Consider the following 27,186-nt stretch of genomic DNA (forward strand, 5'->3'; position numbering starts at 1 on the left):
GATTTTTTAATACTAGGAATAGTTTTTTTGTACAAGGTTTTTAAAATTAAATTTGTATCTTGGTGTTAATTTAAAGAAAAAAGTTAAACACTATTTTTCAAATCTGTTTTAAAATTGATGTTTTTAAGCAAACATTTAAATTTGTAAGGTAACCACCGAAAATACTAGTTGCACAAAGATCAGAAGTAAATTATCAGAAGTAAATGACAGCTCATCGTTCTGGAAAATAGCTCGCTCTCTCAATGGTATACCCTTCATCCAAAACATAAAATTGATATAAACATCCTAGCACAACTTGTTGAGCAAACCAACAAACCCCAACCAGTTGATGCTTCACTCATTCGGCACATTTGGAAAATGAAAGCTTGGATCACATCCAGGACTTCTTGTCTTCACCGTACAAGAAGTCCTGGATGTGATACACAGGTGCAAACCCAACAAAGCTCCGGGGGAAGACCGTGTACCATATGGCTTTCTCAAAAACGCTTCGTTAAGCTTTATTGAAAAACTTACAGATGCATATAATTACTTATTTGATGAAGGAGAAGTACCAGAAAGTTTTACCAAAAATATTATACTTCCCATATTTAAAAAAGGTGATAATAACGATCCAAACAATTATCGGTTCATATCATTTCTGACAACCGTAATGAAAATATTCACTGGCGTCATTCTAGACTGGCTCACAGCATGAGTAAAAAGTAATAACCTTTTGGGTGAGTTTCAAGTCGGCTTCAGGAAAGATTATTCAACAGTTGACAACATCTTTTCACTAACGTCCATAGGTATGTAGATCTTATCTGGATAAGGCAATTAAATTATATGCTTTATTTATTGATTTCAATGCAGCTTTCGTTTTAATCAACAGGGATGCATTGTTCTACATTTTCAGTTGCCTAGGAATATCCACAAAAATGTTGAAAATAATGAAACGCCTGTTCGAAAACAATAAAACGGCAATATGGGACGGAAACGAAGGATTGCCGTGGTTTCAAACGACATCGAGGGTTAAGCAAGGCTGCCTTTTAAGCCCGCTTCTGTTTTCTATCTTCCTAGATGATTTTACATCAGCTCTGCCAGGTAGAATTAATTTGGCTGGTGTCGACATCAAAGCGATGATGTATGCAGACGACATAGTCATTTTCTCTGAAACCCCGGAAATGATGAATAAACTACAAGCATATTGTCGTCTCTGGAGCCTCACCGTTAATACAAATTAATCAAAAATCATGATCTTTAGAAATAATACAGGCAGATTCTCAAGAAATAAAAAGTGGAAATGGGAAAATGTGAATTTAGAGGTGGTTAAGGAGTATAAGTATCTTGGAGTTACTATAACACCATAGCTTTCATTCAATTGCAATTCGAAGGGGGTCCTTAGCAAAAATATAAGCTCTTTGAAGCGGTGATGAGATCGATAATGTGCTACGCTGCCCAGGTGTGATGATTTCTTCAATATGACCAAGTAGAAAAGCTTTTGAGATACTTCATCAAAAAATATTCTGGCTTTCAGAAAAAACCCCTAACTACATGCTACATCTGGAGACTGTCCTTTCTCCACTGTACATCTTTACACTAAAAATGCATTTTAACTACATTTTGAAAGTAATGGCTCTGCCAAGTCATCGTCTACCCAGGATCATTGCACGGCATCTTCTTAACCGAAAATCGCAGTTTTTTAGAGAGTGGATGATCCTAGAGCAGTCACATAATTTTGAATTGCTAGAAAGTGCGACCGATACTTGGAACTGTAACTTCGATACACTGCTCGCAAGAATTAAAGAAGACAATCTCTGTAAGTTCACCGAGATGGCAGAACGAAGCAACATGCGAAGTATGTACAAGGGTTTGCAGCACAACCTCCACGCTAGCAACAATTTTGATGACCGCTACACGTTGGAGACAATACCTTCTATCTTTAAAACGAGAGGAGAGTTAGTAAATCTGAATTACCGATCATATTGTGCAGATGAAAACACAGAGTGTACCCTATGCAACCACAGGGTTAGAGAAGACGTACTGCACTTCCTAGCAATGTGCCCTATTCTTGCTGCAATCAGAAGAGGACACTGGGGAAAAAGCGTCTTAACGAAACTTGGAACGTGTTGAGCAGTTACGTCAAATCAGCCCTAAAATACCGATACCAAATCCTGAACGAAGCCACCCTACAAAACGAAGTTAATGAATCTTGATACAAATTTGTTTAGTTGCGTCTATCATAAGATTTAGTGGCCACAGTACCGATTTTAACTCAAGGAACTGACAACATACATATACGCATTAATAAGCTAAGGAAGGGAATTGAATTTTGTTACAATTCTTATTAAAGCTTGCATTTAATTTAACTGGGATCCATTGGTTGGATTCAAAATTGTGCTGGATAGGTGAATCATTTTTAGATACCTTATTAAACGAGTCGGATACCTAAAATGTATGATGTCTGAAAAAACTAAAACACAAATATTAAAATTTTAAGTTCCAGAACTATTGTAAACTTAAACCCACCGGTTAAAATATAATCAGTTTTAGGTTCCTTCAAATGCAATCATATGTTGGAATAGCATTTCTGCCAGATACTCACTTAATAATACCAAAAGTTCTTGAATAGCTTTGCATTTCTTTTTGATAAACCAACTGTTTTGGACTAGCTGTCAAACACCAGCAAAAAGATATTATGATGCCCTATCTATGTGAGATTGAAAATGATGCTATTCTTGATATAACTATTGGTGAGCTGTCAAAACAATCCCCTAGTTAAATAAATCTCGGATCCATATTATTCAATATCCCCTTTTTGAATAATTAGTTTTATTTGTCCATCAGAGAAGACCTAAGAGATATCCAATTAAGAGTGACATATTAGAAAGACTTTGTGAAGGGGTTCTTTTAAATTCCCCTCTATATTACATCACCAGGTGTAAATCTAAACTGACATTTTTTTCAGTGCATCCTCCACTCATATCAGAGTACATCACCACACCACCCATAAGTAACCACCGCACACTTCACTTGCGGTAGTTCAATGAGTTTGAGTTGTTTCTTCCTCTCTTTCCAATTAGCGTTTATCACTCACTACCCATAGCCATAATATTCTATTCTTTCGTATACAATATCCATTCTCCATACTTCATTCCGTGTTCGCGCCACAATTGAATAATATTCTAACGTACCGTACCTTACCTTACGTAGCTTAGCTAGATAGAGTACTGAAAGGTTTATAAAAAAGGTTCTTAAGATATTCCTTGTTTCTTCTCTTTCACATTTAAAAAACAAAAACTTGTGGAATTGGGTATAAGCCTTATTCTGCAACCCTTTAGGGTTTAAGTGGTCTTTTAAGGAGCTTCTTTATGAAAACTAGAATACAACAAGCTACAGGAGCTCTATAAAATAGAGGTATGTATATACGCTACGCATTCACATTCACTTGTCATCAAGCCAAATGAAAATGGGAACACATGCACATCTCTGTCAAAAAAAGTAATGCCCAGTTATGTGTCATATAATTGACAAAAGAAATTAACATATTTGACACAAAATACGGAATACTTAAAACGCAATCTCATTAAATCAGAAACGTATAGAAACGTCAAAATATTTGTTATATGGAATCAAATCAAATCAATTATTAAGTTGAGTAGAAATGTCAAAATAATAATTGATAAGTTGTCTGATATTTAAGTTTTGAACTAGGTACCTTCAGTTTATTTCATAGGAACATAGGTTTTACTTCAACATGGGACCTTCAGTTTTAAGCCGAATCCGAAAGGCTCATTAGAGAAACCACTTTTCATGACAAGAATTACTTTTGGAGGATCTGTCAAATTGTCGTAAGAGGCGGTACCCGTTTAAAAATATAACTCTTACTTGGTATGACTGTCCAACGCACTAACGGTCATGCCACCGGTACGGTATACAAATAATTGTTGATCTACATATTTTTTCATTTCAAAACAGAGATGAATGAATAATAACAACAAACATACCTACTTTTCTTACAAAACTTCAAAACCACCACTTTGTGGAAATTGACATTTGTATATCTGGCATTTGAATACAAATCCAGCCTTTCTTTCCGAATTTATAAAAAATACAAAATTTATTATAATTTAAATTTTACCTTAAGAGTAGAAAACAGCTTATTTCAACTTTTGCTTAAATGTAAGGAATTCAAATCATCTGTCAGGTTCTCCAAAGTAATCAAATATTGTTTTTAACGCAATTATACGGCTCCTACTGTAATCACCTGTTTACACTTTTACTCTCTCATTAGAGCTAAAACGGCACAACTGTGACAATTTTATGTTATTTTTCTAGTTGTTGCCGACTCGAGTACTATTTGCAGCATAAAAACATTGCCCATAAACATAACACTACTTCTGGGTAAACAAACAAAAACAAACAAAACGACCTCCTCTACCGGTCGTTCATTGAACTAAAAAAACAAAACTAAACCCCAGTGTTCATGTGCGTTCATTCTGCAAAAACCACATACAGATAGATAGATAGACTTTAGAAGAAAAAGCTGTACTAGGCCACAATTAGATAGTTGTTGTTGCCGATTGACAGCTTGATATTGAGAGGAGGCACACCAACTAAGTTGTAATAACAGTCTTGACTATTTACGGCAATAGTCTGATGTTTGAGTTTGGGATTGGGATTGGTATTATTATAGAAAGAAGCAATAATTATAACGGCAGAAAGCATAAACAAAACCTAAGTTAAGCGTGCTCTGGTGGAAGACAAGCTAAAGATTGACATAGAACTTGTTGGGTTTGTTGTTTTTGTTGTGCAACTGAAAAGGAAAGATGTTAAGTTTGATGGAAAGGGATGCCTTCTAATGTGTATTATGACGTTTGTCTGAGTAGCTTAGATTAAGTAACCACCGACCGATAGACCGTTAATTTTACACGTGATTGAAAAATGACAAGTAAACCGGGAAGATGACATTTCCCAGATGTGTCCTATAATATAAATGAGTGACGTATATCGTAAATGATTTGAAAGTAATTTGTTTTGTCATTGTCTATCAAAACAAGACTGGTAGGTATATGGTTGGGTTTGTATAAAATGCGAGTGGTTCGTTGGTGGCAGGAAGTCTCAGAACTATACATAAATGGAAGTTTAACTTATTGTAGCAAGATTCTTAGGGTGGTAGAACATAGCTCAAGTTTTCTTTTGCTTACGTTTGAAGTTGGTTAGAATGACCTTTTCAGGTGTTCTTAACGTTAAGACGTAGGATTTAAAAGAAAGAGTGGGAAGACTTTTTAGCAAAGCATTGTTGTTATATTAAATGTGGTTTTTCCATTTGAATTAGAATGGTGTTGAAAGAATCCTTATACATATCTTTAATTTGTTGTAATAGTGAGGTTTGTTAGTTAGTTGAGTTAAACTTGGTGAAGCTCGATTTAACCCTTTGTGCATGCAATTTAGTTGAAATGGGTTTGGTTTAGCACGATTGTATGCGGAGTTGCCCTTCGATTATTTTGTTAAACGATCATTTTTAAAGCACTTATTCATTTTAATTTCATAGTTTTATGTTTTATTTTGTTAAACATTTTAATTTTTTATTTACATACAAAATAAATAAATAGTTTTAAAAAAAATAAAAATAAAAATATGGAAACACTGTTTTTATTGAAATAGTTGGAAGTGATACCAAATCTTAAAAGACAAAATGTCACCTGCTGTGAAGTTGAAAAACTAATTTTTACCCTGGTTACAAGAGGAAATCAAGGAATCGAGTCGAAATTAAATTGAGATTTCGATCCAGGTATACGTGGACAGTGGATCGAGGAATCGAATTGAAATGGAATCAAAATGACATTTGGGTTTTATTTGTATGCGTTCTGTGTTGTTTTTGACATTTGACATTTATTGACAAGAATGGTACGTACAGTAAAATTACATCTTTTATAGTACTTAGATTAAGTATGTTTACAAATTTACATTTAATTAAATACAATTTAAGAGAACGAGATTTTATTAATGTTAAAAGCAATTCTTTGTGATTGAAGGGAAAAGGGAGAGTAAGAGAGATTATGGTTGAATTGGGAGAGACGAAAAGTGAAGAAATATTGTAGTTTTAAATCTTGTATAGTTAACAATTAATTTAATTGGAGATGGGATTGAGTTCCAGAGTTTAACAAGACTTACAAAAAAAAACTGGACGAGTCCAGATAACGGTTAAATTAGAGTTTGGTAAACAGATAAGACGGAGCCTTAATATGAATTACTTTATGTAAAAACAAACAGTTTCTTGCGTTTATGTATTCCTGCAGATTGCAACCCAATATATTTTTAGAAAATTCCGAAACATGGTCATACCTTCGTAACCCATAGACGTAACGTTTAGATAGTGAATCAAGTACACTATTTCCGCATATGATATGAGCGGAACAATTAAAGCAATTATTAGTTTACGTCGAGTTTCAACAGGGGTAAAGTATGCTGAGGGCCAAAGTTTACGTCAGCATCCATAAATGCGACCAATGACATAATTAGGGTCTATAGCCTGACAGACGACGGTCAATAGTATATCCAAGGCTGGTAAAATGATCCACTACTTTAATTAAACGATCACTTAGCCAAATATTAGGTACAGTAGAGAGATCAATCTTTTTCTTTGAATCTGGAATGACTAGGGTCTTGGAAGGATGAAAGAATAGGCCGTTTGCAAAGGACCACGCATTAATTTGGTTAAGATCCTCGTTGATGGAGAGGGACAGTTCATTGAGCTGATGAAAAGTTCTGGCAAGGTGGAGTTGAACATCACAGCATACAGGTGACCGATGAGTGCAAACAACACGCAGGCAGATCATTGATGAACATACAAAAGAGTATTGGACCAAGAATCGAACCCTGTGGGACTCCTTGCGTAACAGGTCTGAGAGCTGAGCATTTCCCCCACAAAAAATCCTTTGCGATCTGTCAGATAGATAGTCACCAAGAAGCCGAAGAAGTTTACGAGTTTCCACTTTAGAATACTGTGATTTACTTTGTCAAATGCCTTTGTAAAGTCGAGTCAACAGAGGAGACTTATTTGAACCTTATCATAGTCCACCCTAACAACTTCAAGAAGATTAACCATTGCAGTAGAGCAGCTATGATTTGCTCTGAAACAAGATTGTTTTTCAAACAACGAATTGTTAAGTGAAATATGACTTAAGATCTGTTGCTCAATTATCTTCTCAAAGACCTTAGAGAGACAAAATATAATGCTTATCGGTCTTAAATCAGTTGGAGAATTAGAGTCACGCTTCTTAACCGTTGGAAGAACTGACAATGCACCAGTTTATAATATGAGTTAAATGAGTTATAATTAGTGGAAGTATGAGTTTAACGAAACGAATAGGCATTCCATCATCACCAACAGAGTCGGATTTGATAGCCTTCACACATTTTAGAATATCTTCTTCTCTAACAACATCAAAATCCTCCAGCCTAGGCACATTGTTCAAGGAGTTAAATGTAGTATTTGCTTCAAAATCAGCAACAGAAACCGACTCCCCACGGAAATAATCATTGAGCTCATCCGGGTTCAGAGAACATTGAGCTCCTGTATCTTTACAGACACCAATCTTACTTAGGTTGCTCCATAGCTTTTTAGGTGGTAAAGAGGTTATGAGTTTGGACGCATAATAGTTGATCTTGGATGATCGGATTATAGTTGTGGCTTGATTACGGTCTACAGTAAATGCTCTCCAGTTAACAGGTGTTGGTCTACGCTTCCATCTACTATGTAGTTTGTTTCTATTTTTGGTGCTGGTTAACACGTTAGAAGTGAACCAAGGGCAAAGGTTATTTCGAATACTTACCGTTTTAGTAGGGACACATTGATTAAAGAGTTGGAGCAACAGATGTTGAAACAAATTAACTTTATCATTAGCATTTGTATAAAGATGACAACTAAGCCAAGGAGCCAATGCGGTTGACAGGTGAAGATAGAAAAAGTCGATTGATTTGAAGCCTTTGTAGGTAAATGTTTCATTGCAAGGAGATTGTAACAATTTTATATTGTAAGTACAGAACAGAAGATCATGATCTGAAATATCAAATGGAAGCTGATCATACAGATGTACCAAAGAAGAATCAGAGACTATGACTAGATCAAGAAGACTTGGAGAGCAATTAGAAGGAAAACGTGTTGGGTAAGTGGTATTAACAATATGTATACCAACTGAAGACACTAATGGCTAAATCACAAACACGCTTCAGCTTAGGCTTCGTCTGCGTTACGGTGGGCTTGCTTCGAGGTTGCTTTGAATGACATTTCTATTACTTCATCCCTCCAAAGAGCAAATATTTTGTTTGTTGAAATTTTTTTTACAGCTGTTGAGCTGTCAGACAAAGCAAATGTTAAGATAATTGAACTAGAGCTTCCGTTTGGAGTCACATTACGTTACATTACGTACTATTCCTTACGATTGTCAAACAAAACGTGACGTCGAAGCTCCATTGTGATAGCATGCATTGAATTCCTATGGCTGAACTCGTAAACGTCAGGCGAAGATAAAGCTGAAGCGTGTTTGTGTTTCAGCCATAAATCTTTCATCTCAAAAAGTTTAAACACGGTAGAATTGGATAAGAAATTTATTTGTTAAACGACGTTCTAAATCCACAATCTATTTAGGAAATGACAGGTGAATAAATGCTACAAAAAAATGTGAGAGTTATTTACCAAGCAATATGACGTTTCTGTCACAATATAAAGAGTTACCAGAGGCTGCTAAATTTTCGTGGTTCGTTTTTTTTTTCTTTCAAAGAAAATTATTGTGTCAAAAAAGCACCGATTTTTTGACAGAACATGGCACAGCTGTGTAAATTTTATTTAGGCAGTAAAACTTTTAGCGGAAATGATCAGTTCCCTATATTTAAGATGTCTCAAAAGAACACCAATAAATACACTTTTTAAAAAGGGTGAATAACCCCTTTTAAAATTTAAATTCTCGTTTGAAGTCTTAAAAATGCACCTTAATAATGTCTGAATAAATATCAACTCAGAAAGTTAAAGAAGTATTTTGAAACTCATTTCTTTTTATTTATAACTCTTTTATCTACAAACACAATATTCAAGAAACTAATTTTCAAAAATAGAAAACAATTCAGATCAAAACAGAACTTAAAATCAAAAAAAAAAAAGAATAGAAGAATTATCTAAGTAGACGCATCATTTATAAACAATTCAACATAAAATCCCAAATAGAATTACAACCCGGTTGTTGGTTTCTGTTCAGAAATTCATTGAATTCCTATTGTTTCAGCCTCAGCCCATCGAAAACATCCACAAAAACGTCGATTTATTTTTAAATCTAAATTTTCTCTCTTAAGAACTTTTATTTTCGTTTTCTATAAAAAAGAAGTCACGACGAAGAAGTTTCCTTTATTAATTGAGAACATTTATTGAGATGCGATTGACCTCATGGTATTTAAAATCCTCATCTTCACACCTTTTAACAGAAACAGAAAATGCATTTATTCATTCCTTCGTATACGAAAGCAAAAAATGTATCGTGGTATAATTTAAAAATTAAAAAAGAAATACATCCATTAATTTATTAAGTGATGATATTAGGTTTAGATTTTATTAGATATCTACTTTTATAACAATGTTATGATACTAAGCACATTTTACTTTTTAAGACCCCTGTTTCATGTCATACACTTTGGGCTTTAGATTACTGCAAACACGGAAATGTGTACAATAAATCCAATTAGTTATGTTCAATTTACACGAGAGTGTTTTCTACCTTTGAAAAAGTATTTTTATTTTCATCGGGGAACAAATAAAGCACACCCTAAATTGGAACAATGTTTTGAAAACAAAGCTGACAAAAGGCAGTGGTGGATTTAGATAAATCATCATGATTGAGAAACTAATTGGGAAGGGCATGTTCATTATTTTGATTTCTCTTTATTCCCTTGGAACATGTTGCATGAGACTAAATATTTAAATATTTACTTAAAATTTGTAGGCGCTACAGGCAATAGAATCCGTCAGTTTACTCGATATCTAGCTTTCTTTCTCCAGTTTTTAATGCCCACGAGTATCGGCCTCAACTTTGTGGCTCCACCGGAGATAAGGTATGGCTCTGCTTCTTGTTTACTCTGGCTTGGAGTGTAATACTGGAACTTCGAAATTCATTTCTTCAACATGTTCTAACCATCATGAACGTTTAGCACTAATTTTGTTTGTTAACAGTTCTTTGTTGTATCGCCTCTGTAACTGCTCGTTTTGTTTTTCAAGTAATGTTGAAGCCATCATGCATATCGAAGAAATGCATTGGAAGATTAGTTTTGGCTGTGCAATAGTGCACCATCTGAATCTGAGTTTCTTTGAATTTTGAAAGAATCCCGATCACTCTCCATCGACATTGTGATAAGACGTATCAGTATTTCTGATGTTGACACTGTCATATGGGGTTTTTATTTTTTTAGTTTAGAACAGAGCTCGAACTGTCAAAAAAAATATTTTGTTTCTTTTTTGAGCTCTGATCGTTCAGAGCTTCAAATTCGTGTTTCTTTTTTTAGTTCTGAACATGTTCAGAGCGCGCTCTGTCAGCTCACAAAAAAATAACAGAGTAAACGGAGTAAGATGCTGTACACAAACAATTTGATATTTGAAAGCAGGGAAATTAAAAAAATCATCGTCAAAACAATAAAACAATAAAATTGCGGAACATGCTGGTCACCCTAGTGCAGAATGTAAGATACTTTAGAAGAAACTAATTGCATACAGCATTTTCATGAATCACATTTATTTCAGGTGTCAAATGTACCAACGCTAAGACTGTTTTTCAAATCATGACAGTTTAATGCTCAAGTTGTTTCATAATTAAATCAGTGAGCTCTGAACATCAACTCACCTCTGTCTATCAACTCCTACTCCCACCTCCCCGCGGTGAACATCGGGTGCCAGGTACCTCAACTGGAGATTGGGTTCCAACCCCAGTAGAAAGTTGTTGGAGGCAGCAATAGAGAGAGGGGGGAGAGGTGTTTCCACTAAGGCACCTCTAATTATCCAGATGGCAGTGGAGGAATTCCCGAGATGGAATCAAATGTGGCGTCTACAGTTCCCGTAAGGTTGAACTACACCATATAGGGCTTCTTCGACATATTCAGAGCCCAGGCCTGTAAGTAGCGGTTTATCCGGCTCCCCTTCCTTGGCCCTCCAGGTAGGGGGTTGTGGCGTCTGGGTGACTTCGTGGCCAAGTAAAAATACCTTAAGTTGCGAAGCACCAACACTCCTCGGATACGGACGGATTCACTGTTGACAACCCACGCAAACGAAATAAGGACAACGAACTTCGGAAGCCCTAAAATGCTGCAAGGCCATCAAGAAGTGCGATTGGATGGACTGGGCAAACGCAAACTTAGAGACTGCGGTATATACTACGGCGACTGCTACCGAGAACAAAGACAGCGTCTATTTGGGTGTGGATTTGTTGTTGGAACTAGACTCAGGCAAAAAGTCTTGAGTTTCAACTGTGTGAGCGAGCGCATCACGACAATCCGCATCAAGCCTAAAAGCCTATGAGCGCATGCCCCAACAGAGGAGAAAGATGAAGACACCAAAGACATATTTTTCGAGCTCTTGGACAAGACATATGAGCAGTGACATTAAAATTGTCTTAGGAGAGCTTAATGCCAAGCTAGGAAGAGAAGACATCTTTGGTGGCATAATTGGGAGCGGGGCCGAGAAGTTCTGGAAGCTAGTACGCAGTTCACACATCTCAATATCCACAAGGGGACATGGATATCTCCTGATCAATCAACCGTCAACCAGATTGACCACATTGCGATCGACGCATGACACTTCACCAGTAAACAGGCTATCCGAACATTCCGAGGGGCCAACATTGACTCGGACGACTACCTCATTGTAGCCAAGGTACGTCTATAGATATCCCGATCCAAGCCAAAAGAAGGAAGTACTGTGAGAAGATTCGACGTTAGACGGCTACAATCACAAGAGACTCCCATGTCATTTTCCGATCGAGTCTTTAATAACCTCCTAAGGAGTCCTATGCTTCCTGCATTAAGCGTTGAAAACCAGTGGCAACATTGCCTTGCAGTCATCAGAGATGCCGCCTCTGAAGTGCTAGGTTTGACACGGCCACCACAGCGAAACCCCTGGTTTGACGACGAATGCTGGCAAGCTCACGCAGCGAAACAAGAGGCATACAAAACGGCGCTGCACAAAAGGACTAGAGCTGCTCGCGAGCTCTACGAGCAGAAGAGGAGAGAGGAACACCGGCTTCTTAGACGGAAAAAAAGAGAGAATGAGAAGCGCCCGATCGAGGAGATAGAGGAATGTCACAACAGGAATGAGGTTCGTAAATTTTACCAAAAGGTAAAAAAAACCTCCCAAGGGTACCAGCCACGAACCGAAGCCTGTAAAGACGATCAAGGGAACATCGTAGTAGAACCATAGTCGATGTTGAGAATATGGAAAGATCACTTCTCCAAATTATACAACGGCGATGACTAACCGAATTCCGCTGTAAGGGAGATAGAACCACTCAACCTCGGCGACGCAGATCAACAATTCCACCTACCCGACCTTGACGAAGTGAAGATAGCTATATCTAAACTTAAGTCAAACAAAGCTGCTGGAGCTGACGGCATCGCTGCCGAACTATTCAAAGCAGCAGGCGATGACTTGGAAGGGAGCATGCACCACCTTATCTGCAAAATATGGTGGGAAGAAAGCATGCCCGATGAGTGGAATCTCAGCATAGTGTGCCCGATACATAAGAAAGGAGACCCTCTAAACTGCGCCAACTACAGAGGCATCAGTCTCCTTAACATTGCGTATAAGATCCTCTCTGCCGTATTACGTGAACTTCTGAAGCCATTCGTCAACAACCTGATTGGTCCTTATCAGAGTGGCTCCAGACCAGGAAAGTCCACTATCGACCAAATATTCACGCTACGGCAGATCTTGGAAAAAACCCAGGAGCTTCAAATCGATCATCTCTTTATCGATTTTAAAGCCGCGTATGACAGCATCTATAGGGAAGAGCTCTACCGAGCAATGTCTAGTTTTAGCATCCCTGTCAAACTTATCCGTTTGTGCAGAATGACGATGGAGAATGCACGCTGCTCTATCAAGATCGGAAAAGATCTTACCGATGCATTTGATGTCAAAAAAGGTTTTAGGCAAGGCGATGCACTGTCATGCGACTTCTTCAACATCGTTCTGGAAAGAATTGCGCACAACTCAACAGTCAACACTAGAGGCACAATCTTCCAAAGGTCAATCCAATTACTCGGATACGCAGATGATATTGGGATAGTTTGAAGATCAAAGCGTGATGTAAGTGGAGCGTTTCTGAGTATTGCGACGGAAGCGAAGAAGATGGGTTTAGTGGACAATGAGGGCAAGACCAAATATATGCTGTCATCAAAAAAGGACATTGAACAACGACGTCTTGGACAAAACGTCACCATGGACAGCTATAACTTCGAGGTAGTTAAGGACTTTGTCTACCTAGGCACCGCTATTAACACAGACAACGGCACCAGCGCTGAAATCAAACGAAGAATAACTCTTGCAAATCGCTGCTTCTTTTTACTTAGAAGGCAATTGAGAAGTAAAGTTCTCTCTCGAGCATCTAAAAGCACCAGCTTTAATACACTCATCATCCCGGTTCTCATTTATGGCGCTGAGGCGTGGACCCTGTCAAAGAAAGATGAGAGCGGTTTAGGATTATTCGGGATATTTTTGGCCCCGTACGCATAGGTGGAGAATGGAGGAGAAAATATAACGACGAACTGTACGGGCTGTACACCTACACTGACCTAGTTAGCAGAATTAAAGTCCAACGGCTTAGTTGGCTGGGTCATTTAGAGCAAATGGACATCAACGCTCTAGCCCGGAAGATCTTCGAATCCAATCCCGAGGGACGGCGCAGGTGGAGCACTCAGGTGGGTGAAGACCTCAACCAACTTGGCGGGCGAAACTGGAGACTGCTAGCTAGGGACCGAGCTGGCTGGAAACACTTGTTGGTTGAGGCCCAGGTCCGGTCCGGACTGCAGCGCCAGCGCCACCTTAAGTAAGTAAGTAAATAAGATTTAATCTGAACTAAACTTAAAACTGACTTCAATTTCAAAATCTTTAAGAATATTATATGCAATTAGACATTTATCATCTTCGGAATAAGACCACTTAATATGAGAAAGATTAAATACAATACAATTAAAAATGAATAACAATTTAAATCATTGGCTATGTGTTAAATATTGGAAACGTGAGCTGAATAAATACTTACTGGGGAATTCGGTTTTTTAAATGATACAAAAAAATATAATTTTATTATTAATAGAACGAAAAAAATAAATTCTCACACAAATTTGTTTAATCAATTCAGATGAATCATACAAATCAATTTGCCTACTAATTAAAGATGAATTAACTGCGAACAAAACACCTCCTCCTCTCGTAACACCAGTTGCAGCTAACCATCGATCTCGTCTGTAGACAACAAATCTAGCATCAAACAATTCAGACGTAAACAAATTCGTGGTGAGCCAAGCTTCAGTGAGAGCAATTAGAGGATATTGAGAGTCAGCCAAAGCAACATAGAAATCAGTTACTTTCGATCTTATGATCTTACTTGGTACAGTGATCCCTGTCTTCTGGTCTTTATGACGATTATCATCACTTTTTAGGTTACATCCCGAAAGCTTAAAACTCGTTGCCTTTTTTTCCAATGACAGCAAATCCACATCCAAGCAAAAACTCTTCCCAGAGTGTAAATACTTCCCATAGTATTAATCAAATCCAACCATCTTTATCAACATTTATACTTATTGATTAAAGTGACATTTCCCTACAAACAAAGTAAGTCCAGTCCTGATGTCACTGGCAACATGTTGCTTAGAGGAGGAACTAGAGCAAATGACAGATTTAAACTAATTCAATCAAAAGAGGGTTAGATTGTTACGTGATTTGAAGAAATAAATCATTTCCTGTGGGATTGGTATAACAGTTCACCGCCATTATTAAAATCAATGAACTCCACATCATTTACCGTTGTATTTTTGTAAAATGTTTCTATTTTCATTGCAACATAAATAAAGATACATATGTATACAACAAATAGTAACTTTACCATTTTTGAAAATCAATCCACCTCTTGCAATGAATGTCTCCATAAATACAAAAATAAAACCATCAAAGTTACCAAAAGACACTAACTGACTTGTTTGGACTGCTGTGCCCGCCCGCCATGCATCCGTCAGTGCGTCGTGCGTCGTCGTCGTTAGTCTATCAGATTTTGCACTAGTTGGACACGCAATTTAACCAAAAATGGTAAAAGTTACTTTATCTACAAAAATAAAATAAAAATTAATCTGCAAATGATTTTATTTTTATTTATTTTTCCCCAAACAGTAAACAAGTTGTTTCCTTTAGAATAATGGCGCAAGATAACAACACTATGTTTGTGAAGTTTTGTTTATTTTTATAAACATTTATTTTTTTTTAATGTTTTGTTATTTTGTGTGAAGTTTTATGTTAAGCGCAATTTTTACTACACCCACTGACGGAACTGGATGTATACTAAAAATGGGAGTGGTTAAGGTGTTGCGAAAGAATTTTGAATTATGTTATTTTTATTATTATAGTTTTGTTTAGGGGCGTTGTTGTCGGTGCACTTTGAATGATTGATAGGTGCAGAATTATTGCTTAAGACTGTGTTTTTAATGTGTTTTAAGTTATCCTTAAGTGATTTTCGAACTAGTTTTAATTACTAAGTCATGCTTACTGCAACTTTTATCTTCCGTAAGTCGTTAAATTCACTTATCCTTTATTTTATCGACTTTTAATTTTATAATCTTGTGCCGTTGTTGAACATTAGAAGATAAATATATTTTATACATTTGCTATGTTGGTGGTATTTTATTCATATCATTATGGAACTCTTTCAACAATGAAATAAAAATGGAATACACCCAAAAATTTGGATTTATTTCTATAAAAAAAAAAACAAGTATACGCCCGAGTGTATACTTTTCGTTTTTGTTTTTTTATTAAAAGAACTCTCTTTCTAGTTGAGAAATAGACACGCATTATAAGTTTTTTATTTGTATATAAATTTCAACATCCAAATTTAAATGTTTATATTATGCCAAATTTAAGAAATTGGGCGTTTACTACGCCTCTTAAAAAGAAAACAGCTGTATTTTGAATGTTTCTTTTTTTGTATCACAAGGCCTTCATTTTTGCTTAATTCCAATGTTGGAGAAGTGATTTAAAATATTGATGTTTGTTGATGATAGTTGAATAGTTGATGATTGTTAATGATCTTTATAAAATTGGGTTGCATGTTGTCACATTCAAAATTTTGACATTTCTGGAAGGTTCAAGGTTCTAGAATCTAAATCCTACCAATAACATCAAACTATTCAAAAAAGATTTTCAATATTTGACAAGGTTTTCAAGAAGAAATTAAAAACATGTTATTTAATTTTATGGCCAAGAATTTAGTTTTATTACAAAAATAAGGGTTTGTATGAGCTAACCGAAAAAGTGATGACAATCGTCATAAGGACCAGAAGAGAGGGATGACTGTACCAAGTAAGAACTTTACAAACTCCTTGCAAAAACTTATGAGCAATGCCTCCAAAACGATGTTAGGATTCTGCTTTGAGATTATAATACAAAAACTGTTAAGGAAGTCATCTTTGGTAGTTTAATTTAGAGACATAAAAATGGACCCACGCGTATCGACTTTGAAGCCGAGAAGAAATAAGTGTTAAGTAGCATAGGATTTTCCCGACCAGATTTCCACAAGGACATCTCTGGTAAACGAACATGCAACCAAATCTATCATATTGCTACGGAAGGTGCCTTCCTTAAACATATATAACAGAAAATGATGGCAACGTTGGCTGATCTTTACATAAGATCAGCCAACGTTGCCATCATTTTCTGTTTGGTGTTAAACTGCTATGATATCGTGAAATACCTGTTGAAACTCTTAGGCGAACAACAACGGCGAGATGAAGAAGACTGCAGCAAAACGAAACTGCCAAAGCCTTTGCGGAGTAAGTATCCCATAGAGCTGTGGCAAAACCTTAAACTGATAAGTTGTGTCCACAAGTCCACTGTCAACTTTTCCAACAATCCATCAGGAATGCTGCTGAAGAGATGCTAGGATTCTAGGAGGAGGAAAGGTTCGAATAAATTTCAGCCTTGAGGCCCAATTCACCACTTTTTGCAGCAATTAAACCTCATATCAATAATATCGCAGCGACTATTCTGTGCCAAGGTGCCAATCATCTCGAGCTTATCTGCGTAGACAAGCGACTTTAAACATCCTCACAAAAAAAGTAAAGCCGCACAGGACCATGGTGCGAGATAATGCGCTCACCAAAAGGTTCCTTCAATCCATTGATTGCTTCATTTTGACAAAATAAAAAAAGCAAAACAAACTGAAAATAAATCAAGTGACAGCTGTCAAAAATATAAACTCCACAAAAAAGTATTGCCAGACTAATAAACAATCATTTAAAAAAAAAAAACGCAATAATAAGTGCGTTTTTTTTGGTATTCCATATATACTACAGTGAGAAATTGTATTTTCTATTTAAAAATTGGTATAACTAAGAGAATATCTGTAGAATCCTAATAAAAAAAAGTTTAATAAAGAAAGTTTTGTGAATATCAAAAGTTAAAATTAACTTCAGCAAAAAAAAACTAACCTAAACTAATAAAATGGACAATTTTCAAGAAGAAATGGTAAGAAAACATGTGGAAATTGAAATTCTATAAAAAATGTTCGTTTAACAATTGTTTCAAGGAGGGGGTTTGTTAGTAGACTACTACATTAACATGTGGTGTTGAAGTGAGCTTGAAGCTAGCCTCAATTCTTTATGTACCTGAGTCGAGTTGAAATGAGCTTGATTCGCCTCGATTGCGGTCGGGAATCGGAGTCAAGTCAAACTTTGCGAAGAAAAACCTGTTGTTGTTGGTTTTAAAGATAATGCGTTAGTGTCTGTTTATTTGCATGTTTGTGTACAAAAAATATAGTTTTGGTTTAATCAAATTTAAAAAAAAAATCCACATTCAGTAGGTATCAAATATATGGTGCTAAACTATTCAATTTTTCATTGTTTAACACGAATCAAACTATCTCACTTGAACTTTATAAGAAACATCGAAACACCATTTGCATTTTAGAAAGTGCTGTCAAACTTAATCATTTTTAAATCTTCTTGTGCGGTGGAAACACCATGAAGATTTATTTAATCTTAACCTTTAGTGGTAACATAGAAAAACATAAATAGCTTTTCTATTGTTTTCTCTTGCAAAATAAGCAACAATAATATGAACAGTAATAGATTGATTTTTTCCCCAATGGAAAACACGCATGATTCCAAATGCACAGCTACTCAACGAACACAGCCATAGAGATACGAATGCAATATCAATCGTACCAACATTTGAGAACGGAATCACATAAGATCAATTCGAGACTCGTATAAATGTCAAAAACCTATCCATAGTAAAATTGCACTTCAACTTTTATCAGCATATGGATATTGTTTTTATGATTCGTGTAAAATCCTACTGTACTATGGATAGATTTTTAAACAAAACACGGGTTATGTTTTTAAACATATTATTAATAAATATGCATTTTTCGAAATTCTTTAAATGACAATTTGATTCATTGCAAAAAATCATTTGTTTTGAATGGAAGAAATGTAACGGAATAAAATTGCCCCATTAAATGATGAAATTATGTGTCTATCAAAAAATTAAAACTTTTCTAATGAGAATTTCTCTATTTTTGCTGTCCTAGAGAATCGAATTTCGGGTTAACTTTCCTTAGAAATATATGCAAATTGTCCAAATTTATGAAAAGCAAACCGAAGCTAACTTCATAAAATTGCCTTTATCATGTTTTGACAGTTCATGAATACATTTTTGACTTCTAATTTAATAAGTAACTTCATCAATTGTGATTCCTGATTAAGTCACAGAAAATAAAAATAAAATAATATGCTCGGATCTTGTGCAAATAGCTTCGGCTTGTTTATCTGTTCAAAATGTACATGAGGTGAATTAGAGAAAACTCTTTCTTATCATAAACGTTCAAAATGGCGTAATTTGCTCAAAAAAAAAGATTTACTATTGTTTTTGGCACATCACAAGCAAAAAAAAAACACCTAGGGTACGTTTATACTTGGCAAATTGGTTTTGTCAGTTCTTAGCACAAGTTATGACATTTCGGAACGTATATGACAGACAAATTATAAGGTGCAATTAAGTGTATATTTGAAACTTGAATGAACTTTTAAATTCTTAAGTCTATTTTAAGAAGTTGATTCTACCGTCAGCTTTGTTTGAGACAAACAAATATTTCTAAAAACAACTTTAACCATAATTTTCTTCCATTTTCGAAAAACGACATACCGTTTTCGTTGAACACGATTATGTATTAAAAAGTTCCTTGGATAAAACAAATAATTAAAATCAAACAACAATTTAAAATACTTACTCACAAATCTATTTTTGTCGTGTGATCAGAGTTAAAAACCACCATTGTAAGAATTTTGTTAGCTTACCTGAAAATAAAAACAATAAATAAATAAAAAGTTAATAATGAATGTAATAATCATTTAAGAAAACAAATTTTGCACACACATCAATAAAGCAAAACGAGATGTTAATAGGTTAAACGAAACATCACACGGGGACAAGGATACAAAACAAAATTTAAGCACCAAAACAAACAAAAATAAAAAGAAACACATTGATAAAATTTGAATGAATTTACAAACACTCGATAAATTCCTTCACGAACGCATTCATTCCTAATTCTCTCATTTTAACAATTGACTGTGTTCTTTTTATTTAATCTTCAATTGACAGTTTTCAAAGAGATTGTAATAAAATACTAACACGTTAAAATTAACCAGGTCGTGGCTTTTAAAGTCAATTTGGAATTTTTTAAAGTGAATGAAAGAATGAACACATTTTAATGAACAAATGAAGACAATGTGAATGAATCATTTGATTCAATTCTTTTACAATTTGAACGAATATTATTTAAAAGCTCTCTTGATGCTTCACCTGTTTTATTTGAATTAGATGCAAACATCGTATCCAAGTTAAATGCCAAGGACCATTCTATAATAAATAAAACAAACAAAATTATTATTCTCTTTTTTCGTCTAATGATTATTATTATTCTAGAAGACTCCAACATAAACGAGAAACATTGTTGCCCGGTAATAAAATGCAAAATGGTAGTTTGATTGCAAATCTACCCTGGCATAATATTGTACCATTTATTATTCCTAAGTTTTGATTAATTTTTAACTGACAGTTTTTCAAAAGAAGACACAAAATAAGTTGTTGTTTCTTGTGTCGCCGGATAACTTAACTGGGAGTGTATCTTTATCTCTCGAGACTTCTTGTAGCATTTAAATATCTCATCATGGGAAATAACAAACATTTTATGAATTGATGTCTTTTTTCTTCATTTTCATAGATAGTTCGTGCCTCAAACTTTGCAAAGTCGAATCGCAGTCCGTTGCTAGTGGAGTGGTTGCCAGATACTAATTCAATTTGATGGGTGGCACTAAACCTTGGATTTTATTAAAATCTACTTTTACACTCTGATGATGCTGTAAATGAAGAATGTTGCATTAGGAGACGGAGTATTTGCGAAAAATAACGGATTTATTACGATGTTGCGTATGGATAGCATTAAATGCATCTTCCAGACAAAATAGTCGTAGGTAGGTAAAGTGTAAGTGTCTCGTAAAATTCCACTCCGTCGCCGTGAATGTCGTCTTCATTTGAAATAAAGTAATAATTTTTAAAGTTGCAAACAGAGCTGTTTTCCCTGATGCATGCATCGGGCATGGCACGAGCTTGTTTGACTATAGTGACATCATGTGGTGAGGATGAGGATTAAATAAACAAATTATGTTTTAGTGTCTGCTATAACGCAAATTGTATTCAATTTGAGACTTTAATATGGACTTAGCTATTGGTGCTAAGTTGTGAATGAGATGTTAGATTGTTGCGGTCAAGAAGTAGATTTAAAACAAATTAGGATTTTTTTTGTCCATATTGACGAAGAAGGTTAATGAGTATACGTATGTTTTACGTTCATGAAACCGAATTCATCTTTTTTTATTTCCATAACTACTTCTTGAGAGCCTCGAAATTGATTTTGATAGCTCCTAAATGTGACTTTGAACTGTCAGCTGTCAAGTTTGTTTTTTAAGGCAGTGTTGACACTTGGATATCTTATGCGACTCATATTGACATTTCATTATTTTATCTCGCTTCCAAGTGATGATTACTATGGTAAATCTAAAAATAGGCTGGGATGCGACCCACACTAATAACTTTCCATTCCGTCTGTCAATTTGTCGTACTTAAAGGTTTGTCTATATGTACTCGGATCAACTATTTTTTGTAGATTTTATTTTTTATGAAAAAATGGACCGTTGGATTTTTATACAAAAATTATTGAATATCGAAAACAATATTTTCTGTGAAATAAAATAAGTTTTAAGCCAATATTTTTAATTTTTGAAAAGCTATTTGAGTCGAAAGTAAATTTTTACCAAGTTTTGTTATTTTTTGTAGAGTTTAATTTTTTTGTAAAAAAAAACTATCAATTCGATTTTTTTCAAAATTTTATCGAATGTTAAAAACAATATTTCTTCTAAGATAAAATTAGTTTGAAGCCAATATTTCAAATTTTTAAAGAGATATTTGAGTCGAAAATCAATTTTTACCAACTTTTATTAATTTTTGTTTAGGTTTTTATTTTTGTAAGAAAACTGCTAATTCAATTTTTCTCAAAATTTGTCCTAATGTTGAAAACAATATTTCTTCTAAGATAAAATTAGTTTGAAGCCAATATTTCCAATTTTTGAAAAGATATTTGAATCGAAAATCAATTTTTACCACCTTTTATACATTATTTTAGGTTTTTATTTTTTTGTAAAAAAAACTGTCAATTCGATTGTTTTCAAAATTTTACTGAATGTTGACAACAATATTTTTTGAAAGATAAAAGTAGTTTAAGGCCAATATCAACAATTTTTGAAAACATATTTGAGTCGAAAATCGATTTTTAAGAACTTTTGTTAATTTGTTTTGGTTTTTAATTTTTTGTACAAAAACTGTCAATTCGATTTTGCCCAAAATTTGTCCTTATGTTGAAAACAATATTTTTTTATAAGTAAAAATAATTAAGAAGATGTTATCTCAAATTTTCGAAAAGATATTTGAGTCGAAAATCATTTTTTACAAACTTTTGTTAATTTTTTTTCGGTTTTTAATTTTTTGTAAGAAAACTGTCAATTCGATTTTTCTCAAAATTTTATCAGATATCAAAAACATTATTTTTCGTTGCACAAAATTGTTTTAGAGATAAAATCATATTTCAGTCGTAAAATTTTGGAGGTGACAAATTTTTTTCAGTTGTTTTGATTTATAAAAAAAAAACGGTAAACGGATTTTTTTTCAAAAATTATACTTCTTTGATATCACGTTAAAATTTATTTTATAAAATTTAATTCAAGTCTCTAGCGTTTTTGGTTCGTTAGATATTTAGGGTAAACCAAAATTTTCACCTTTTTTTCAAACTGCTATGGTAAAAAAAACCACCCACGCAATTTTCTTGAAAGCCCTTTCTGCATCTTTCTGCCTTATTATCTGTATAACAAAATTTATTTGAAATCGATATCTCTTCTGGTTCTTGAGCTATGGACGACGAAAAAACGTGGCGAACGTACGGACGTACTAACGTACGTACACACGCACGCACAGACATCTTTCTAAAAATCTTTTATTTCGACTCTACGGACCTTGAAACGTCGAGAAATGTCAAAATTTTCAATTTGACAAATCGGACCCATTACAATAACTTCCTTTTTGAAGTTAATAAAGTTTTGTTTATTCAAGAAATAAAAACAAATAAAGTTTTGTTCAGGGTGGAATGAGATAAGGTGATCAGTGATTGTCACATTTTTGACAGCCAAATTGACAATCAACGACTTAACCATCTGTAAGATGTTTCAACTGAATTCAATTCGAATGAACAAATCTCAATTAAGAATTATTTAAATATTGGTTGGCATTTTGAAATATTCAACAATAATAGCTTCGAAGGACCAAAATGGTGTGTTGTGACAATACTTATACTTTTTCTTGTTTTTTTAGAAAGTCGTAAGCTGCGTAGGTCGGGTAACCTGAATGTTTTTTTTTTTAAGAAAAAAAGAAAGATTGAAAAAGTAGCAATCGTTTTGTGAGAGTCTGGTAATTCTGTTCATATTACGAAAGAAACGTCATATTTCTCGGAAAATGGCTTTCACATTTTTATTGTGACAGATATTTTTCTATCACTTTGAATATCACCTTACATTCATCAAATTCATTGATTTCTCCCAGATATCGGTTGCTCTAAAGCCTTATAAGTTATGCCCATCAGTTTTCTTCAAAATTAGACAAAATTTACTCCATCGATTAAATAGTTTTGCAAATTACCACAATTAGTTCGCGTTTTTTATTAATATTGCAACTCATGTCTTTCAGTTCATTTCATGATACAGAAATGACATTTCCTAAAACGCTTTAAATTTGTTCGGTGACATGAATGCTTTTTTGGGTAACTGAAAAAATGTTGATGTCTTGTTTGCAAGTGCCTGGTAGCTCTATTTGTAATGTAACAGAAACATCATAAGAGCTGTTTTCACGACCTTTAACTTAACTACTTTTGAAACAAGCTTCATCCATTTTTCACTTTATTTAACTTCATTGATAACGAATTTCCAAAACGTAAATTGTCGTTTGAATCTAATATTATTGTTCGCATCGTTGCATATCCGCTATTCATTTTTCTTCTAGTACAATATTAAAGTTAGCACATTTTCAACAACTTATCTATGCATTTTTTGTATTTTGGTTTATGTCCTAACTTATCCGAAAAACGTCTATCCAAGGCCCAAACCACTTCTAGTAATTGCTCAAAAAGCTGCACTCTTAAGTTTGTTACCTTTTTCACGATTGTAATAAATGAATCATAAAGAAGTACTAGTTTACAAAAATTCAAATTTTAACGATTTTTTAAGATTTAAGAACACAGAGCTTTTTTTTTAATAATAAATTAGTAAACAATATTAAGTTAATAATTCATTAACACATTCCCGTGTCAAATAACTCGTGAGCGTGACACAGAGATATTCTTATTAAGCTTAGGTAGGTTCTAACCGGAAGGAGTGAATCATTTTTTAGTAAGCAATTTTGTCAGAATTTATTTATGAGACAATAGAAATGCGTTGTTTTTGTGAAAATTTTTCAATGATGAACCGAAAAAGAATTATAACAATACTGGACCTATTTATTTAGTGAATGTAAATGGTACTTTAACAACGTTTAAATAGCACACATAAATACATGTATAATAATTATGAAGTTGAATTAATCAACTACGCTATCTGTCAAATACAAGAATGAGTTTTAGGTTTGTTCGGTTTGCTATAATGATTATGGTAGAGTTACACTATAATAACTTTTTCTTTTTAAAACAAATGAATTATAAATTATCACTATTGTAGTCTTAAACATTTTAATTTAATATTTAATTACAAAGTGAAATGTCATAGAAAGCATAACATTTATTATCAATGCAAAATGTAGATAGCTTTTATAACAACTTTTTTACATATGACCATGGGATTCTTAATTCTAAGTTGTTATCTAACTGATGCAATTGTTTAAACATGTTTTACAAACAAATTTGCATTTTTAAAGAATTCGTTCAAAAACAGTGTATGTCTAGGCCAATATAATCTGTCTTAATACAAAAATATTTTTTTCTTTGTACGAATAACCCGAACATTGAATAGTAATTTTTCTTTTTGCAGTAGGATTGATAATTTGTAATTATTTATTCCATCCACCTTTTGATCAATTATATTACGTGATGAGAATTTTTGTTGAAATGAAAAATTATTGAAAGAAAATCGTGGGAGGCTATTTATATCTAAGTGTGTAAAAAACACCATAATAGGGGTTGGTTTCTACTAAAAGTTTTATATTTTATAAAAATTATAAATTCAAACGGTTTCTAAACATGTAGGAGGTGTAGAAAATTAATATTCTGTCTACCGAATAATCTGCACACACTTTTGTCTCACTTACGAACAAAAATATTAATAATTTCACTTCAACTTCTCACAATAAAATTCTATGTAAAAATTACTGGCAGTACGTGAGAGATCGTTAAATAGTAGACTAACAAAAACTGTTGCTAATTATTTCATAGAAATAGAACAGACTTTCAATTTCCACATGCTAACGCACCTTAACTTTTTGAAAAAACAGTCAAATTTAAAATGAAAAACTTTTTTTGTTTGCATTCTTATTAAACTGTATCGAGTTTATATACCGACATTCGTTAGGATTTTAAAATTTGTGATGCATTGTCTAATCAAACAAACCTACTAAGATGATGTTTACATTGATCTTTGATAACTCATTTTGACATTTCATGATTTTATCTCAATCTTAATCAATAAAATAAAATCTGATTTCCTTATATTTTTCGTTTTACTATCAAGTGAGAAAGTGAAACGTTTTCAGAATGATACACTTCAAAAGGGTCCAATGTGAACACCGTCTTACGGATTTGTCACCTATTAAAGTAACAGCTTGACACTTTGCAATGTGCACATTGATTCATTTCTAAAAATCCTTTTATCAATTACTGAATTTTGTCTGTTGCATAAATGTAAACATTTAGTACTAAAAATTAATAATAAATACGACAGTTTACCGCAGTGACAGTTTTGACAGCCTGTCCACTTATTTTCAAAATTCATTATTTTATGCATTCGCTCCAATCTAAAGAGAATTTGTCTAATCTATTGGCGAAAAGTGAAATGGGAGCGCAAGACCATTTCAAAGCAAAAGGATACTATAGTTCTTAAAGCCGTGTTTATAAGGTTTGTGTTATTTTTTCAAACACTGTTATCTCCCAAATATTTTGGTATTCATAGATTTCTTTAACAAAGACTTATAGTGTTAAATTAGCACTATTTTTATAACTATCTGTCAAAGCACAAAATGAAGCGAGATATTCTTTTAGAATTGAAATATCGAAATGGTATTAATTTTAATGGCGTCAAATTTAGTTAACTTTTAGTCACACTTTTAAAAATTGTAAATATCTATTGAATTAGTAAAAAATCACACAGATAATGGTTGTTATTTTATTGATGAAGAAGTACAACAATGGTTTGAGACACAAAAATGTTAAATTGTTTTGGAAATAGGGTGCAATTAAGAATTCATAACACAAAAGTGGTAAGCATTATTATTTTTTAGTTTTAAAGGGCATTTTATTAATAGGAAATAATCCAACTCACAGAACACATATCATTTCAAGGTAAATTTATTAGCGTTTTCATTAAGAACCAACAAAGTCGAAACAACTGTCAACTTTAATTCTGACGTATGTTCAGTATGCACAGCCATGGCCATTTGAGCAGCCATGTTTAATTTCTTCAATTTTGATAGATTTGTGTACTGTGGTTTTAGATGGTATGAGTTTTATTAATGTTCGAGGTCCCCACAAATTAATAAGAAACTGTATTGATGTTAACAAGTTGTTAATCAAATTAAACGTCAAACAAAAAACCAACACACAAAAGGAATGTCATCCAAGCCATCATATTATACCAGAGACATCACAATACAGTTAAAGTGGGAATGATGTTGATGCGCTGTGCTGTTTAGCCGTTATGTTGTATGGCAGTTTGACGTCTCTTACCTGTTGAAGTTTGTTTTGTTTCCCCCGGCCAAGATTATCAGTTGAAAGTGAACGTGATCTCGAACGGCTTGTTGTACATCTGAGACTCATCAGGACAGATTTTGACCGTGAACTTCCAAGCTTTTTTTTAAAAGTTGTTTTTTTTTGTTTTTAATTTAATTTTTATCGATTTTATTTTTATTGAGTTTCGATTTTTATTGTTATTGTATAAGATCACACGAATAAAAGTAAAGATGATCAAGAAAAAATAAAAAAAGAGAAAGAAAGAAAAATTAAACACAAATAGTGGTACAAATTATATTGTTTAACATTTCTTATGTCTACTGTATTGTATAAATGAAGATATAACGGCGAATACGTTCTATAATGCGAAGTA

General features: G+C 33.8%; 1 protein-coding gene across 4 annotated transcripts in view; it reads right to left on the minus strand.

Annotated features, from left to right (window-relative positions):
* The window catches only part of LOC129944028 (SH3 and F-BAR domain-containing protein DDB_G0274695), a 121,742-nt gene that overhangs the window by 44,139 nt on the left and 50,417 nt on the right, over positions 1–27,186 (minus strand). The window contains exons 2-3 of one of the 4 annotated variants that reach the window (XM_056053181.1): positions 26,811–26,930; positions 20,084–20,140 (exon numbers count right to left, since the gene is read on the minus strand). The exons of 1 other annotated variant lie outside the window; for it this stretch is intronic. In XM_056053181.1, coding sequence (XP_055909156.1) covers positions 20,084–20,140; positions 26,811–26,930 — 177 coding nt within the window. The remainder of the gene's footprint in view (positions 1–20,083; positions 20,141–26,810; positions 26,931–27,186) is intronic. 2 more of the 4 variants (XM_056053183.1, XM_056053182.1) reach the window with 2 other exon arrangements.

The sequence above is a fragment of the Eupeodes corollae genome, chromosome 2, assembly GCF_945859685.1.
Source record: "Eupeodes corollae chromosome 2, idEupCoro1.1, whole genome shotgun sequence".
NCBI classification, from domain to species: domain Eukaryota; kingdom Metazoa; phylum Arthropoda; class Insecta; order Diptera; family Syrphidae; genus Eupeodes; species Eupeodes corollae.